At 34.9% G+C, this 17,079-nt stretch overlaps 1 protein-coding gene across 9 annotated transcripts in view; it reads right to left on the bottom strand.

Moving 5' to 3' along the window:
* Positions 1 to 3,036: 3,036 nt before the first annotated feature.
* Positions 3,037 to 17,079, bottom strand: part of WAC (WW domain containing adaptor with coiled-coil) — a 79,114-nt gene continuing 65,071 nt past the window's right edge. For 5 of the 9 annotated variants that reach the window (XM_088789466.1, XM_088789461.1, XM_088789478.1 and 2 more), the window contains 7 exons: positions 16,593 to 16,838; positions 15,077 to 15,199; positions 14,023 to 14,171; positions 10,513 to 10,634; positions 8,842 to 9,028; positions 7,714 to 7,841; positions 4,734 to 6,186 (listed from right to left, as the gene is read on the bottom strand). In XM_088789466.1, coding sequence (XP_088645592.1) covers positions 6,117 to 6,186; positions 7,714 to 7,841; positions 8,842 to 9,028; positions 10,513 to 10,634; positions 14,023 to 14,171; positions 15,077 to 15,199; positions 16,593 to 16,838 — 1,025 coding nt within the window. In that variant the 3' untranslated portion in view covers positions 4,734 to 6,116. Of the gene's footprint in view, positions 6,187 to 7,713; positions 7,842 to 8,841; positions 9,029 to 10,512; positions 10,635 to 14,022; positions 14,172 to 15,076; positions 15,200 to 16,592; positions 16,839 to 17,079 lie in introns of all 9 variants that reach the window. The other 4 variants (XM_019731535.3, XM_019731533.3, XM_074324745.2 and 1 more) reach the window with 1 other exon arrangement.

The following is a 17,079-nucleotide window of genomic DNA, read 5'->3' as shown; positions in this document are numbered from 1 at the left end:
ACACTAGCATATAGTGATGCTAAAGGAACGTTCCTCTCGCCGCTTGGGATGTGTGCTGCCTCCATAAAGACTTGCTGCAAAACAAACACTAACTGCTGTTTTCACTTCATCTTTTTCACAAAAGCTACAATCCTCTTCAGATTTCTTCTGGTCAGTGAAAACAGGTACTAACGTAGGTCTTTCATAAAAGTGAAGTGGCGTAATGCGAACTTTCGAACAGCAGGGTATGTGCATTAAAAAATTTACAGATAAACCAAATGAGTGCCTGTGTCCCATTATTTACCAATATTGAGTTTTATCAGTTTTTAATTTTTGTAAATCTAATAGTTGAAAATTGACATCTCATTGCTTTGATTGGTATTTTGTTTATTCACTCATTCCACAAATATTTAAAAACCCCTCACTTTTACTCCCTTGTGGGTCTTCTTTTATTTTCTCTGAAGCAATTATTTCTGTACTTATTGTGCATTACATATTGAATTCTGAATTTTTTGTGCATTTACTTTTTCAAATTACTATTGTTTTGCCTTCACTTAAATGTAAGGTAAGCTTCACTCGAGGAAGAACCTGGTCTGCCTAGTACATAGTTCCTTTCTATTGGTCAGTGAATATTGGAACTCCCTGCTAAGAACAATGAATGCAGTTGTACTTCCTCCCATATTCTCATTTTATTAACATTGCCACATTTTACTACACTCATGTACCACACACATTTCCCATCATTCTATAGTTGCATGTGTAAATTCTTTCCAAGAGTGCTTTTACCTCAATTATTTTATCTCTTGGTTAAATTTTCTGAGTTATTTTCTTCCAGGTCTCATGAGTGCAATAGTCTCTGACCCTTTCATGTTTGAGTCTCTGTTGTCTTTATATTTGAACTACTAAGTATAATATTTGGGTCACAACACATTTCTTAGAGCTTCCTAAACATTGCTCCATTATCTTTTGTTGGGAAATATTGCTCAAATTGGCATCCTTTCTCTTCCCTTGTGCTGCTAGCGAGGACAGAGGTTGTGCTTACTTGTTGGTTTACTCGCAGGGTTATTATTCTCCCTTTTCCCTTTCTCAGCATTGCCATTGCAGAGAATGTCCCAAGCTCTCTTGCCCCTTTGCTTAAGTTCTACCAGTGTAGGCAGAACTAGAGGAGGAGGGGGAAGGTCTGTGTTTCTCCCTCTTTGCTTCAGATGGCATCTTGGTTAGTGGCTGGAGTTTCCTTGTTTCCAGCTCCCTGGAGAAGAGCTGCCCCTCTGTCCATACTCCCACCTCTTTTGTCACTTTCTTGTCAGGCAGCCTTGGTTTCATCCCCCATCAGGTTCAAATTCCCTTCCTTTGAAATACCACTTACTGTGACTTCCATTTTCTGAATGGACGCTAATTCAGGAGTGATTAGATGTGCTCCACTACACCCAAATTTTCTATCTTCCTCTCCAGCCATCATCTTTCAGAGTATAGAACAGGTTTGTGCCTCCTTCATTGTTTTGATGTTTGTAGAGGAATATTTTGGTTCTTCACATAATTTGGTTTTGTTAAACATGGGGGATATTCCATCAGCTAGGTGTCATCCTGCAATCCATTATCAATATTTTATATAGTATCTTTGGAACACTTGTGCTTGTGAAACATGTCTAGAGATACAGCCTATGACTGCGTTGGCATTTTAAAAATCTCCCCAAGCTTATCACATCAGAAGTAGCGTCTTGCTTCTCATTGTTCACAGGAAGCTCTAAACAGGTTCATTTAATCCATCTTGCTTGGACATTTCATAACGCTAACAATTAAAACAGGTTTGCAGTTAGGTCTTGGTAACCAAGAGTAAATTGCAATTAATTTCTTAAAAGGAAAAAAAAAAAAAAAAAGCTGGTTACTGTTCCTTTCGTTAGGTGAGAGGGCCATAATCAAATTTTGAAATTTTCATTCTTTGTGAATTTTCTTCAATTCAGTCAATATCCCTATAACATTCATAATTCGTTCAACAAGTATTTTTGGAGCACTTATTATGTATCAGACACAGTTCTTTGGAAGAATACTAGAGTGAATAGTGATGGTGTTTTTTGAGATGGGAGATGAGGAAAAGACCTTTTATGTGACCTTCAAGAAGACACTGAATGAACTGCAAGCTGTACAAGATTCTTAAGGACTGTTTCCCAGAGAGAAGACAAAACCCCTAAGGTGGGATTGCAGTGACCCAGAGAAGCTAGTGAATCATTTGAGTTTGTGACATTTAGGGATTTGAACACGTAAACCACAGCTTTGGATTGTTCCGAGCGTGAATCACTGAAGGATTATAAAGAGTGTGTGGTTTACACTTCTCTGGCAGCTTATGAAGAATCGATTGTGTACATGTAGTGGTGGTGTTGAGTAGAAGCAGAGAAAGGTTAGGAGGATGTAGCAACGGTCTAGTTCGAAGATGGTTGTGGATTGGACTGGAGTGGTAAACATGGAAGTAGTGAGAAGCTACAGATCCCAAATACATTTTGAAGGCAGTTTGTGGATCTTGATTAAATACAGGGTGAGGATGTTAAGAGAAAAAAATAATGGATGACTCCCCTGTTTGGGTCTTCAGCAACTGGGGTAATCAATTGTAGCCTGTGTCAATTGCTGAAAATAGGAACACTGGAGAATAGTCTGAAGCACAAATCACGCATTCCCTTTTAGAGAAATTGCAATGTTAAGGCTAGGATCTAAAGTGACTATTGTTGGGAGCTCAAAGAAGAGATCAACACCAGACTATGTGGATGAAATCACCTTCGTGTGGGATTCATCAAGCCAAGGGCCTGGATGAAATCACCTAGGCAGAAGGCGCTTTAGGGCATTCCCGAAGTTCAGAAATCAGGAAAAAAAGGGTACAGCAAATTAGAACAGGATCTAAGGAATCCCAACTTTTAAGCCAAAATTTTTAAATACTGCAATTAAGAAATTATATTGTGACTAACACAACTATTAAAATTTTAGCAGTAATCTGGTATTTTTTTCTTAAATGCAAATTATGTATTCTAAGACTTTCAAAATAGGCTGTTCTGAAATAACTGGACAATATAATCAAAACATATTTATTACTTTTTAAGGTGTCATTTTGTACACTCCAGTACAAATACAAGAATATAGCCATATGTACAGGTATTGAAATGAAATCCGCATATTCAAACCCCACATCTTAATACAGTAGCTTTGAGTCCTGAACTATAATAGTTCTGATTTGCAGTTACTTATGCCACACTCTGCCCCCACCCCTTTCAAATAATCCCTTAAAGCTAAGGCTGTTTAAACAGAACAATAGATTATTTTTGAAATGGGGTAACAATTCATTCTTTGCAAAGTTTTAAGCACCTCCTTTCCAGATGTTACAAGTGTGAAACAGATATATAAAATTAGAGAAGATAAAACTATTCATTTGGGCTATTAAAAGCAGCATAATGTTTTTTAAAAGGGCTGAGGCATAGAATTTTCAGTGTGCTAAAAATCTGGAGATATAGTCCAAATTCTAAAATTTAGTCAAACTAGACACACAGAAAACAAAAAGTTAGGAAGCTGGTTCTTCAGGGGAAGACTTTCTACCACACCCATCTTCACAAAGTATTTTATTACAATGTAGCTTTAAAGGTTTGAATATAAGACTACTAATGTTCCTTTTAAAACAAAAACCCTGAGGTTTCCTAGGGGCTCTTCACATTTCTGTTTTCAAATTATCTGAACCAAGGGTACCCACCGAAATGAGATACATGTTCAAAGCCATGACAACAGTCCAAGTACATAAAGAATATTCTCAGACATTATGCCTATTTTTAATAAAGTCCCTGGTTACCTCAAGAAGGTTAGTAGCTGGACACCACGTCTGTATTAAAGTGCAATATTTAAAATAATTTACTATAGAATAAGTGAATCAAATACTGTAAAAATATCCTACAAAATTTTAATTTTCTGTGTTTAAAAATTGACCAGGAAATTTCAAATCAGGCATCTTCTATATATATGAGCAATTCATTTAGGGATGTAAACTTTTTAAAGCAAAAAAATGTGACATAAATCAATAAACTATTAGCAAGTCAAATTCAAATTTACCTTAAATCACAAGTCAAGTTGCCATCTGATCAGGATATATTTGCCTACCACATCACAAATTGCTCATTTCTTTCTGGGAAAGATACAGGACCGCATCAATAGGGTTCTAGCTTAACAGCTCTTTGTAGTTTCATTTACATGCACTAATCAAGTCCAGCAAATGTTAACAATCACAGAGGCATAAACATTTCATGACGGTATAATTTGACATGTTTCTTACATTTTAAACATATTCTCGTTACAATAAAAAAAATCAGTTTCCAGTATAAGATTTTAATTCCTCTTAATTACACTGGAACATTTCTGTTTTAGAAAATATCCATACTATCGCTTACAGTTGACTTTTTATAATTTATTGAAAAGTCTGAGCGTTATTTTTTATACTGTAAATATGCTTAAAGCACAAGAGCAATTTCAAAATTTTAGTATCCCAGAATGTGATAACATTAATGTCTAACATCACAAAATAAGCCCTTGGTGCTGGCAGTTCTAAAAGCACATGAATGCATCTGCCTTGACAGGAAAAAGAAGTCTCTGAATTGGGTAAGTTAAGATTTTGAAAGTAAAAGATTTTTCTGCATAAAGAAACCCTTGTGATTTGATATAACACTGGCAGTGTCATGCTAAGGCCATTTGGCCAATATTTTAGCAAAGAAAAAAAAAAGCCAAGGTAATTTTATAGTAGCAATAGTTTCTTTTTTTATTTTAATATATTTTAGGAAACAATATACAAAGCTGAGCTTTCCCACCATTTCCAGATAACAGCAGGAAGCTCCAATTACACAAATTTAGCGTTTTTTGTGATGGCTAAGAACAGCAGTCAGCACCAGACTTGAACAGTTAGCTACAACACAAACATCCTTCAAAATGAAATGTCATAATAGCAAGACAGGTAAACCAGGGTTTAACAAATGACAACCACTTGGGAAGTGACTTAATCATTCTTGTTGAATTTTATTAAATATCTTATACACAATTTCTTGTTAATATGCTTTAAACAAAGCCTCCCTTAAGGAATTTTTTCAATTAAGTATAAATATTCAACAAGAATAGTTCTGATAAAGAATCCCCAGGTAGTTCAAACTCTAATATGCACTGACCGAAGGAAAAGAAAAATAACAATTTGTTTGTTTTAACATGTTTATTACAACAGATACAATTCACATCTGACTAGCTTTGTTTCCTCTTTTCCCTCCCACAACCATGTTCATTGGGTCACTTCCTTACATTTGAGCAATCAATGTACTTTCAGCACACACGCCCAGCAGTACTTTTAGGTCCATTCTTACAGGGTGCAAATGGATTTCAATAATTTATACAAACAAGTGGGTTATGCTCAATCACTGCAATTTTAAGCTACTGTACACAGGAATGAAAAGGTTATAGAAAAGTGCCATAGCAACAGTGCCTTAAGAAAGGAGAAAAAGAGGAGCCTTAAAAAATGGATAAAATCAGCTCAAGGATTTCAGAGGGAAATGGAACACACTGGAAATGAAAAAACATTTCTCTGCAAAACAAATGGAGAAGCACTGCTCTTGATCAGGTGCAAGTGTGGAAATAGTTGTTTCATGATAATTTGTACACTGCCCATATGGTTCAAAACTGTATCCTTAGACACAGACCGCCTGGCGCTTGCACTGAATTTTTGAAAATGCAAGATTTCTGAATGATAAATTAACCCCCCCCCCCCCAATTTTTTTTCTTAAAAAAGCTAATTTCGCAGACAGGTTTACATGTAAAAGGCTAGGTATTTAGCCACCTCAGCATTGATTAGTTTTGGATGTCTAAGCTCTGTTACACATGGCTTCCCATGGCTTCACTCTACAAAACATATTTACAACGTGAAGAATACATCTACAAGAAATCTACATTTCAAGGGTTTTACAAATCAATCTTGTCTCTCTCCTGAATTGACTCTCACAAACCCCGTCCCCTTGTCATTTCCTTTGCCCAGCTTAACGGTCCAAAGTCTACTTAAATGCAGCTCAAAAATGTTAAGATTGGGCAATAGATTTACAGTTCCTGTACTCAAAAACCATGTGCAATCATTCACATCTTCACACCATGAAGGAATTCTGATTTTTTAGCTTTTCGAGTTCCTTAATTTGTTGTCTCAAAAATAGTATCCTGAAAAATAAAAGAAGGCATTAGTACTGTGTGGCCATATAAAAATGTTACAGAAAAACCAAACTTTTTTAACAACAAATATATCTTTAAAAAGAAAACGAGTAACTATTAGTTAGGACAAAATAATTAAAAACTGATTACGCTGCAGTTAAGACAAAAATAACCAATGAACATACGATATAAAGTATTGAAATGATAAGTTAGAATGTTTCCTGGTTTTCTAACAATTTCTGAATAATTAATTTAAACATGTAAGATTTAAAATGTAGTTGTTCACTGTATCATCACACACACACACACAGGCAGTAGATGTTAAACATGAGATAAACCTATGCTGCATGTTTTCTGGGCCACAATACAGTAGTCTGGAATTAACTAGGTGCCAGAGGCCCATCGATCTGATGAACAGTTCTCAATATAAATGTAGGTTTCATAAAAATGGAAGCCAAGTTAAAGTCCCATCAACTCTACAACTAGATTTTCATGAACTTCATAAATATCATTCCTACTCTGATCCCTACAGGGAATCATTCCTATTCTGTGAAGTATGACATTTATTGCTTGTACCAGGGAATTAGGCAAAATCATATACTGGCTTGATATTTGACTGTGTATACTGTTTTAATAACTTGCAATAAGGAATAGTATAATTTCCTAAAAGCTAAATAATGTGTCTAGCAAGCTAAAATGAAGTTCAAGCTTTATGTTACAACTAATTTCAGAGCAATCCTAGAGTAAAAAACTCCCAGTTTATATTCAAAAGATGCCTCCAGGTATTTTAATAATTGAAAGGTTAGATAAAAACTCAACTTTTCCAAGTTTATTATAAATCCCAACTTGGTATTTACTAAATATTTGTGGTTTCATGACAAGATCAACTCTACCTTATACAGATAGAATATGAGGCCATTTAAAGTTTGCCCTCAATTTTGTAACAAGCATTTAAAAATAAACCTATATTATTTACTGGATGTAGATATCCTACTTGAGTGGGATACTAGATTAAGAAAAACGATGCAGTAAGATTTTAGGTGAAAACAATTAATAAACAGATATACATACATCACTGAACTTGCTGGACAACTAAATTCTTACTGTAATTTCCAAGGGATCTATCAGTGATTCAAAGACAATGTAAATACTGATTTGAAATCTCAACTGAAATAAGTACCCTCAGCAATAGGCAAGTAAAAAGTAAGTTCTCTCAGTTCAATAAATCCCCTCAATTCAAGGGACCTTTTATAATTACTTGCTGCCTAATTTCACTTTTTAAGTAACATATTACTATACTTTGTAAAGTTACAATTTAAGAAAAAAAAGTCTAACAAAGAATTTACTATGGGCTAAGAAAAATACAGTCTAGATGCCATTATCATTCACTAGAAATGGTATTAAATTCCAAAAACAGAAGTTATAGTATTATGGAAAGTGCTAGAATATATCAGAGAACTTTAAATTTCAGAAATAAAATTTGTTCTTCAGTCTGATTTAGGATATATAATGCAATCATTTCAGCAAAAAACTTACCTTTGCTCTCGCAAAGTTGCTTGAATTTCACATACTCGGACTAAAGATCTTAAATTTTTTAATTCAGTACAAATTTCTGACATGTGAACACTTCCCATATTGTGGGCTTCTTCTCGCAATCTTGATGCCTATAATTACAGACATGAAAATCACATGAAATATTAAGTCACATTCACATATAAAAAAAAGTAAAACACTAAATTTTTGAGAACCTTATGTCAATATTACAGAATTATCGTTTTCCTTTAAATTCACAAAAATGCTGGTGAATCTAAAGAGAAAAATGATTTTCTTTAAAAGAAAAAAGTCTCATACAGTGGAAGGCACTTGAGATATTTACCCCTCGGTTTTTTGAGAAAACAGTATTTCCAATTCCAGAATAATACAGCACTAGGATAGGCTGACTCATAATTTGTAGTTAATAAAAGATGCTGGGTCAGCTAAAGCAAAGTTCAGGTATAACACTGATAAAAGGGCCTCCATATATTCCTGTATCAGGAAATACACAACAAAGCTATGTGAACTAATGGAGCATTTCAGATGGCCAGTTATGTTATAAAAGGGAGAGCCAATGGCAACAACTGCAGTGTCTTCATCACAAAGCAAAAAAATGTTTCCTAACTTCTAGTAGCTTGTCTAGTGGGAGAGTTGTAAGATTAACTGTACTAACAGGTTCTAAAACTATGAGTGGCTGGCTGAATGGAAAAAGCACACTGGCTTTGAGCCACATCACTGTATTAACTGGGTGACCTTGGTATAATCTATTTTATTTGGTCTTAAGGGCCTCATTGGTAAAATAGGAAAACTCATTATCTGCACCGGTTAGCAGAGTTAAGAAGTAGAGAAAATAAACACAAAGCACTTAGCACAGAGCTAAGTGTTGAGTACTTGATAATGGTCGCTATGATAATTGTATCAAAATATTTTATGTGAAACCACAAAAGTGACCACATAAATACCCTATAAATATGTATCAAATATTTTATAAAAAGACTACAACCTAATTAGAAATCAGTTGTTTTAAATATAGCTTCAGTTCAGCAGTCCAGGTTAGATTTTCTAAAAGTAGAAGTTCTATTTTGCTAGTCATCCAAAGGGAAAACATCTTCTGTGAATCCTGTAACATACCTGCTTTTCTGCATGATCTGCAGGCCATCCTTGAACATGTTTTATGAGATTTTCATTAAAGTGTGCTGCTAGCGTAGGTGTTAATGAACATGTAGGTCGAGTAGATGAATTCTGTGGTACAACTGTTGCATTTGATGCATTACTGCTAGAAGTGTGATTTGGACCAGGTGATGGACTTCTCTGGCTACTGGAAGAGAAAACACAATTGGAAGGTGAAGTGTATCTAAAAGCAGTTTCTAGGTATCATAGAAATTGTCAATACCTTCTATTGATTTAAAGATATCCAAATACCTAAGAAAAATTGTTATTTTGACATAAAATAAATAGAATTTAAAATCCAAAGTATATTTGTATCATGTATTCCCCAATACATTTTTGGGGGAGGGGGAAGCTCCCTTTAACACTATATCAGAGTCAAATTTAAAATAAAAGTACTCTCTCCAAATTTGGCAGAATTTGATGACTATACTACAAACACTAATAAGAATGTAACTAAGAAATGGTCACATTTGAACAGGTGTAAGACATCAGTCACATCTGAATATTACATCTTAAATACACATACAACGGAGAAAACATATACTGCTCTTGTTTAACATCACAAAGTGTTGAATCAGAGGGTGAAACAATGTGAAGCAAAATACAAGCATTTTATTGGGTAGCAATGATTGAGTTTAGTGGCAAAATAAGACCAAAAAGTAACACTCAGATTATCTTCTTTTAAAACTGCATATGGTTTATGCTTAGGGTTTCAGAGTATGGTGGTGAGAACCAAAAATTTAATCACCCAAGTTGCTTTCCTACCTGCTTCACCAGGCTTGGCTCTGAATGAATTTCAGTTATTTCCAAAAACTAAATCTCCCAAAAGATGAAGAATTTTCATCACTGAGGCTATTTAAAATAATACGGCAGCCTCTAAAGACAATTTAAAAGAAGAATTTCCCAAAAATGTTCTCAGCAATGGCAACATTGCTCGAGTAAGCAGACAGCTTCCCAAGGTGATTACTTTGAAAGGAACAACTCTCATTTGGATGTATAAGTTCTGAAATGCTTGTTTAGAAAACAACAATAAAAACAACAGTTGAATTATTTTGCTACCTCACAGCCAGAAATAAAAATAGGAAAATCAATCAAATGAAAATTACTTAAAGTTGTATTTGTTCATTAACAAAGAAATTGACAACACAATACAGTTCTATTTGACAAGCAATCTATACAGGGTAGAGTTGAAGCTAATGGGGAAGGCTGACACATACCAGTTGCAAATATTGGCCCAAGTTTTAGATGTGAGATTTTTGGCTTCATTGATACACTCAAATCTAAAACTGCTATAAAGGAGGTTAAAAATGGTGTTATTTCCAACAAATAAACTTATAAAACCATTGCCCTCTTTGTACAAGTATCATATATTGTTATTCCCATTATATTCCACTAAGTGAAATTTTAGAAAAAGAGACACTTTCCTCAAAATAAACCAGGTTTCACTACTAGAGACAACAATCTATTTGTTGTAGATTTGCCTTTGTAAATTTTATAATACATAAAACTAAGTTAGGCTATCCATGGATTCTTCCAAGACCAACTTCTCTTATACATATATAATTATAATATTCAAACAATGCAGTATGCCATATTAAGGAAAAAATGTTATAACATATAACATCAACTTACTTTGAGCGCTGAAGACTTCGAGGAGAAACAGGTTCATGACCTTGCGGCTTGTCAGCAGTTACAGGCTGCTGCTGTGTGGCCGATTGTGAAACTGGTCCTTGCTTAACTATCGGAGTACTAACCTGAAATATCAAAATCTGGTGAGATAGGCTACTATCACATAGGCAAATGGGCATGGAAACTAGATAAAAGCAGAAGTTCTATCAATAAAACTTACCAATTATTTTTATTCTTCAGTGATTTTTAAGATAACAAGAGTTATCCTAAATCCTATTTTATATTAAGATTAATATTAGTGATACAGTCAGACTAAGTAGTCCCCCCTTATGTTCAGGGGATACATTTCAAGACCCCCAGTGGAGGCGTGAAATTGCATAGTGCCAAAGCCCATATACAACATGTGCTCAAATAACATCATTTCATTCAATGTCGTTTCATTGTAATGTTGATAGAAATTTAACTCTTGTTTGTATCAACTGGCCTATGGTAAAAATGGTTTCATTATATGATGTTTTGCTTAAAGTCGCAGAATCAATGGACAATGTTCACGTGAGGAGTTACTGTACATACTATGTATTTTTCCTATACATACATACTTATGATAAAGTTTAATTTATAAACGAGGCATGGTAAGAGATTAACAATAACTAACAATAAAATAGAAAAATTGTAATATACTGTAATAAAAATCAAGTAAACGTGTGTGCGCTCTTTCTCTCTGATAACCCTGATAATCAAGATGGCTGTGAAGTGACTGAATGGGCAGGTAGCTTATCCAGCATGGATATACTGGTTAAAGGGATGATTCACGTTCGGGGACAGATAGAGCAGGATAGCGTGAGAGATTTCTTCAAGCCACTCAGAACACCATGCGATTTAATACCTCCTCTGAATTGGAGTCTCATGTGCTGCATCACATTTTGGTCAAGTAAATTACATATATACTACAAAGGCCCCATAAAGTAAGATTATAATGGAACTGAAGAATACCTATCACCTAGTGACATCTTAGCTGTCTTAAAGTCATAGCATAATGCATTACATACTTACCACTGTGTTACAACTGTCTACAGTATTCAGTACAGTATCACGCTTACAGCCTAAGAGCTGCAGGGGAACAGAATTTGTCACCCCAAAATATGTCTATTTGGTATAAGGCTTATTTTAGGCTGGTTAATTTTAAGAAACAGCAGACATGGGAGAAGCTCTGAAAGCCAAGTTCATAGAAGTTACCCTTTGTAAAACACATTTACATTTGCCAGGGAAATCTCCATTTTAACCAGTGTCTCCCTCAGTGCACCAGGAAAAGGGGGATGACCTCAACTCCAGAAACTCTTATCAACATAGAAGACCAGAATTTCAATCTGCATGACAACCTTACCCTTGTTTCCTATGCCTTTTCTGGTAACTTCCTACAACTGACTCCCCGAACCCCCAACATCTTCTTTAGTCTTCATCTGAAGATGGTATTTAAGGGGATGGCTTCAGCCATTTTGGCTACTCAGTTTTCCTTCGTCTCTCCCATGTATACAGAAGGTATACATGTTAGTAAACTTCTGTTTTGTTTTTCTCTTGTTAATCTGTCTTTTATTATAGGAACGTCTCGCCCAAGAAGCTAGAAGGGTAGAAGGAAAATTATTTTCCCTTCTCTACAGAGCAATAGGCTACACCACATAGTCTAGGTGTGTAGCAGGCCATACCATCTAGGTTTGCATAACTGCACTCTATGTTTGCACTCTATGATGTTTGCACTACAAGGAAAATCAGAACATATCTCTGTTGTTAGGCGGCGCATGACTGTACTGTTACATCAATATCAATAAATATTATATCATATAAATACAGTTGCTTAAATTCCAACCACATATGGAGACAACGTACAGATTGGTCATCAAAGAGATGTTTCCCTACAGAGGTAGATCAGGAGGTCCCTGATTGCCAGTGAGGGTACATGTACTATCTACATCCAGATGCCACAGAGTGAGAAAACAGTAGTTTTAAATGTAAGCCACAAATTAAGGCACAAAGGCAGATGAAGCCATTTGGGATTAAGTCACATCCTCTAGCAGAGTTTTTTGTTTGGAGTTTTGCTTTGTTTTGCATGATTAATATTCTCCCAAACAAATCTGGATGGCCCTGCTACTTCTTATAAATATCATTTTTAATAACATATACATAAGACTAAATGTCCACTTATTTTTAAAAACTTGAAAAAGTTTTTCAATGCAAAAAACTTATAACCATCTGCTTAAGGATTTGAAATGCTAATTTTTACAACTGATTGTAAAACTAACAGTACCACCTTGAGTCATCATTTACTGTACTTTTGAGATACTATCCTGGAAGGTACGTTTTAAGCATTAACTATAAGATCTCTTTTGCGAAAACTCACATTTTAATTCCTCTCCCATCAAAATATACACAATAATGAATCATACAATAAACTCCAACAACAGTAATCAGAATTTTAAAAAATCAATCTAGATTGATGAAAATGTTCATAGGTAGATGGTTGAAGTAGGGAAGGGATGAGCCAACAGGAAGACCTAAAAGCTGGCCTGCCATCAATTTCAAGCTATGTTTCAATGCATTTTTATATTAAGGCTTCTGCTTAATGACTTTGTTTAAATAAAGAATTTTTGGCAAAAAATTTTGAAACAGCCCATTGATTTTACAATTAAAAAGAATTTTCTATGTTTACCATTAAAAATTTAAAAAAATATATCACAACTTATATATACTGACTTGCTCTCTCAGTGTTTTCCTGGTGGCGTGCTATAAAGTAGGGCACGAGTGTAACTGGGACTTGCTTATGCATTTGTGGTCAAGATCCAGATGATGTAGAAAACTGGACTGTGGCAGAGGGTCCTCTTTATAGTTCAGTAAGAACACACGAGCAATTTCTAACTGCTGTGACGAGTCACCCATGTGCGACTGTGCTCAGACAGCAGAGGCAGCAGAGCTTACTCATTAGCACATGGCTCTCCATTCAGAAATACCCAGGTCTCAGGTCCTGACTCCCCCTCAAAGACTAGATCTAATCAAAGACTTGGTTTTCTCATCTATTAAATGAGGCAAATGGTTGATGCTCCTGTCAAAGTTAAATGTAATAATACATAAAAGCTCTGAGCACAGAAACTGACTCACCTCTGAAGTAAAAGTATGGAGGAAAATTCGTAGAAAACATGTTCTCTCATCATCTTTAGAGTTTGAAAATTCTACAAATACTAAGAATCAATTAATATACCCTTCTTTAGCCTGCTCTCCACGGCACAAACCCCTAAGCCACTTAAGGGAATAGAATCACAACATAAAAGTAGCACAGATGCAATTCCCCCCTCCATCCTTCAGTTAACTGAGAGGTTCTAACCTGCATCTGTTCTCACTCACCCGTCATTCACTCTACCAGTTCATTCTCGCAGGGCTTTTCCTACAACAGATTCTAAAACATTCAACTTGTTTTTGCTAGAAAGATCTTTCTTTTCCAACTTTCCCTCAAAGGTGACATACCTTTGGCTGTGATGAAACAGGAGGAGTACTAATCAAAGGTTTGATAGGAACTGCGTTAGTTTGAGGTGTGCTTATTCTTGGAGACACATAGGATCTTGGGGATGATGCATCAGACGTTAAAGACATTGGAGACTGATTAGATGGCTGGGCTGCAAAAGAGTGAAGCAGTTAATTTCAAACAAACCAAAAACCTCTGCAGTATATGTGGAGATCTTTGCATTTCTCCACATGCCCCTCTCCCCCAAAGAGAACACTGAAAAGGTCAGAATGTGAGATACTCACTGAGGCCACAATGACTGCGTGTCAGAGATAAGCACACACCCAGTGAGGCTTTCTCTCCTTAAGGCCAGAGCAGAAAGGGAAGCCGGAACCTATTCTCACATGGAAGACATCCTCATCATCCTTCTTTCACATTTAGGCCAGTCATCCTCCTTCGTCCCCTGCCTCATGAGGCTAACTAGAGGGTTGTCAAAGTCTTTTCACTATCATCCTTCAATTTTAGAACACTTATTCCTGCTCAATATACCAGCTTTCTGAATTAGAGCCGAGGGACAAGTCAAAGTGATCCTTTTGTTTCTCTTCTGTTCTTAAAGAGACCCAGTGTATCTCTTTTCACTGGACACCTTCACGGGGAAGAGGAGGGATAGCTGTTTCAAGGCAGGACTAAGCATTTCTGTATCCTCCTGTCAAAAACCATCTAATATCAACCTGAACCAAACTTCAACTCTCATTAAAATATATTCAATGTTTTACAAAGATTGAGGGCATATCATAGTTTACCCACAGCTTTGGAGTGAAATATGTCATCAACAACTTAAATTCAGAATTAAATATACACTATATTACAGACTTCATGGCAATATTGTAAGATAAATGTCAAAGCTTGCTTCACTTAAAAAGTAAATTAAAATACTACTGTATATAGTAGTGTTAAAAATCAAACATAAAAAAAGTAAAACCACTATTGTAGCTAATCTCAAAGATTAAAAAAACTTTGCTATTAAGCCCTCCCAAATCAAGATACAATTCTAGAGATATCTAAGAATATGAATACCTTGTGTAGAGAGCTGAGCAGCTTGAGAAATCAGAGAAGTTATGTTGAAAGCTGATGGTCCAGCAGTAAGAAACTTATGAATTATAGACTGCAACGAGGCTTGTGTCACAGCTGCTGTAAGAACTGAAAACATAACATTATCTTAAATTCAAATAAAACACAGAGGCATATGTGGCATTAACAACTTGAAAATTCAAAAAGAACACAGAAGAAAACTGGAGTTTCAAACCAAAACTCTCAAAATAAATGTTTAAAAGATAGGAGTAATATAATGAGTCTAGAGATGTAAAATGATCTGAGACAGAGGACAAGAAATGTAATGGGTTTATAGTAAAGAAAACAGTAGTTTCCTTTATACTAAAAATTATACTAAAATTCAGATGTTCAGTTGAAGAAAACTCCTCTAAATGAGTATTCACTGGAACTTCCAATTATAGCACAAACCTATGCATTTATAAGTGCTTAGAATTAACTGGATAAATGGTAGCTATTTAATGCAACTGCTTTTTTAGACAAGCTCACCACTCAAATCCCACATCAACTCCCACCCCAACAATCTTCTTAAAATGGGTATTAAAAAGCTGGGTACTTAGGAATGCCATGTTTTTCAAAGCATAAGATCTTTTGTTATTGACATTTTCTTGTGCTGCTTTTCTTCAAACTGTTTAGAAGCCCTACTTTGCCTAGTAAAAAGTTCACCTATTAAACAAGAGAATGGCATTGTTACTTTAGAGAATAAAAGCAAAATACCGAAAGGTGAATACAATACGAACAGAAGATTAATGACCAACCAGCCTGATACAGCTCTACTTTAAAGGATACAGGAAGAACCTACCACTTAACACTATTGTCAAATATATTATGTAAAAATGTACAGAAATATAAAATTTTGCTATGCTCTTAGGACTTAATGTTTGAATATGAATTAAAACTACATCTACTTTAATTCACTTTTTTGAGATCGCTACCTAAATATTTTAGTAGCATAATGAAAAGCAAAGTTGGAATTAACAATGCAATTAACTAAGAAAAAAAGTGAAATGTTACCCATTACCTCTCTTCTCAAACTTTTTTCGAATATTGTACGGAACAACCAAAATTCCTATTTTTTTTAGTAATTAGCATACTTTTACATTCCAAATAATTATTTACTCATATAGAGATTTTTTGAAATATGCTAGAAATCCAGTGTTTTTATAACAATTTTAGCAAAAGCTCTTTACTTTGATTTTATGTTAAAAAAAAGAAATGCTAAACACATTAAGTACACAGAACAGCTTATCTCTAGTAACTACCAGATATATGAAAGGTCTTGAAAAATACACAGAAAATCCAATTGCTAACTCAATTACAATACCAAAGTCCTTAAACTATGGGGGATATAAATTCCAAAGAATTAAGTTCAAATATGAATTTCAAGACGAAACAAAGACCATTCCTAAAATGGAGAGTTTACTAATTACGTAATTTTGCACAATGCAAGTGAATTTTTAAAACTGTTACTATGAAAATTTACCTTCATTTATTTTGGATATGTCCACATTAGAATTATTAAGTTGCAGCGTAGCTTGCAAAGCAGGAAGCAACTGTCTAAGAAGATTTGGGTCCTGAAGTAATGGAGGTATTGGTGACTGTGGAACAGGAGAAACAGGGATTGCTGAAGCAGATGTTGGAGGTGCAGATGTGGGATTCAGTCCAGAGGCAGAAGATGTGGAAGGAGTTGTGCAAGAATGTGAAACAGATTTGTCTCCTGATGTAGATTCTAAATAAAAAGGATAATAAGGCTGAAAAAAAATTACTTCAATAGACGAAACTGGAACCAATATGAAACAAGCAACTTCCATGGACGAGGCACATAACTCAGGTAGTTATCATTTAATATTTACAAGTTAGTACATAGAAGGCTCAGTAACTATCTGAAAAACTAGAATAATAAGGTAGGCATTTTTTATATCCCAATTTCATAAGTGAGAAAACTGAACAAGAAATATTACATAACTTGA

Source organism: Rhinolophus sinicus, chromosome 1, assembly GCF_057876585.1.
Source record: "Rhinolophus sinicus isolate RSI-liver-muscle chromosome 1, RSI-T2T, whole genome shotgun sequence".
NCBI lineage: Eukaryota > Metazoa > Chordata > Mammalia > Chiroptera > Rhinolophidae > Rhinolophus > Rhinolophus sinicus.
This window is presented reverse-complemented; position numbering and strand designations above follow the sequence as displayed.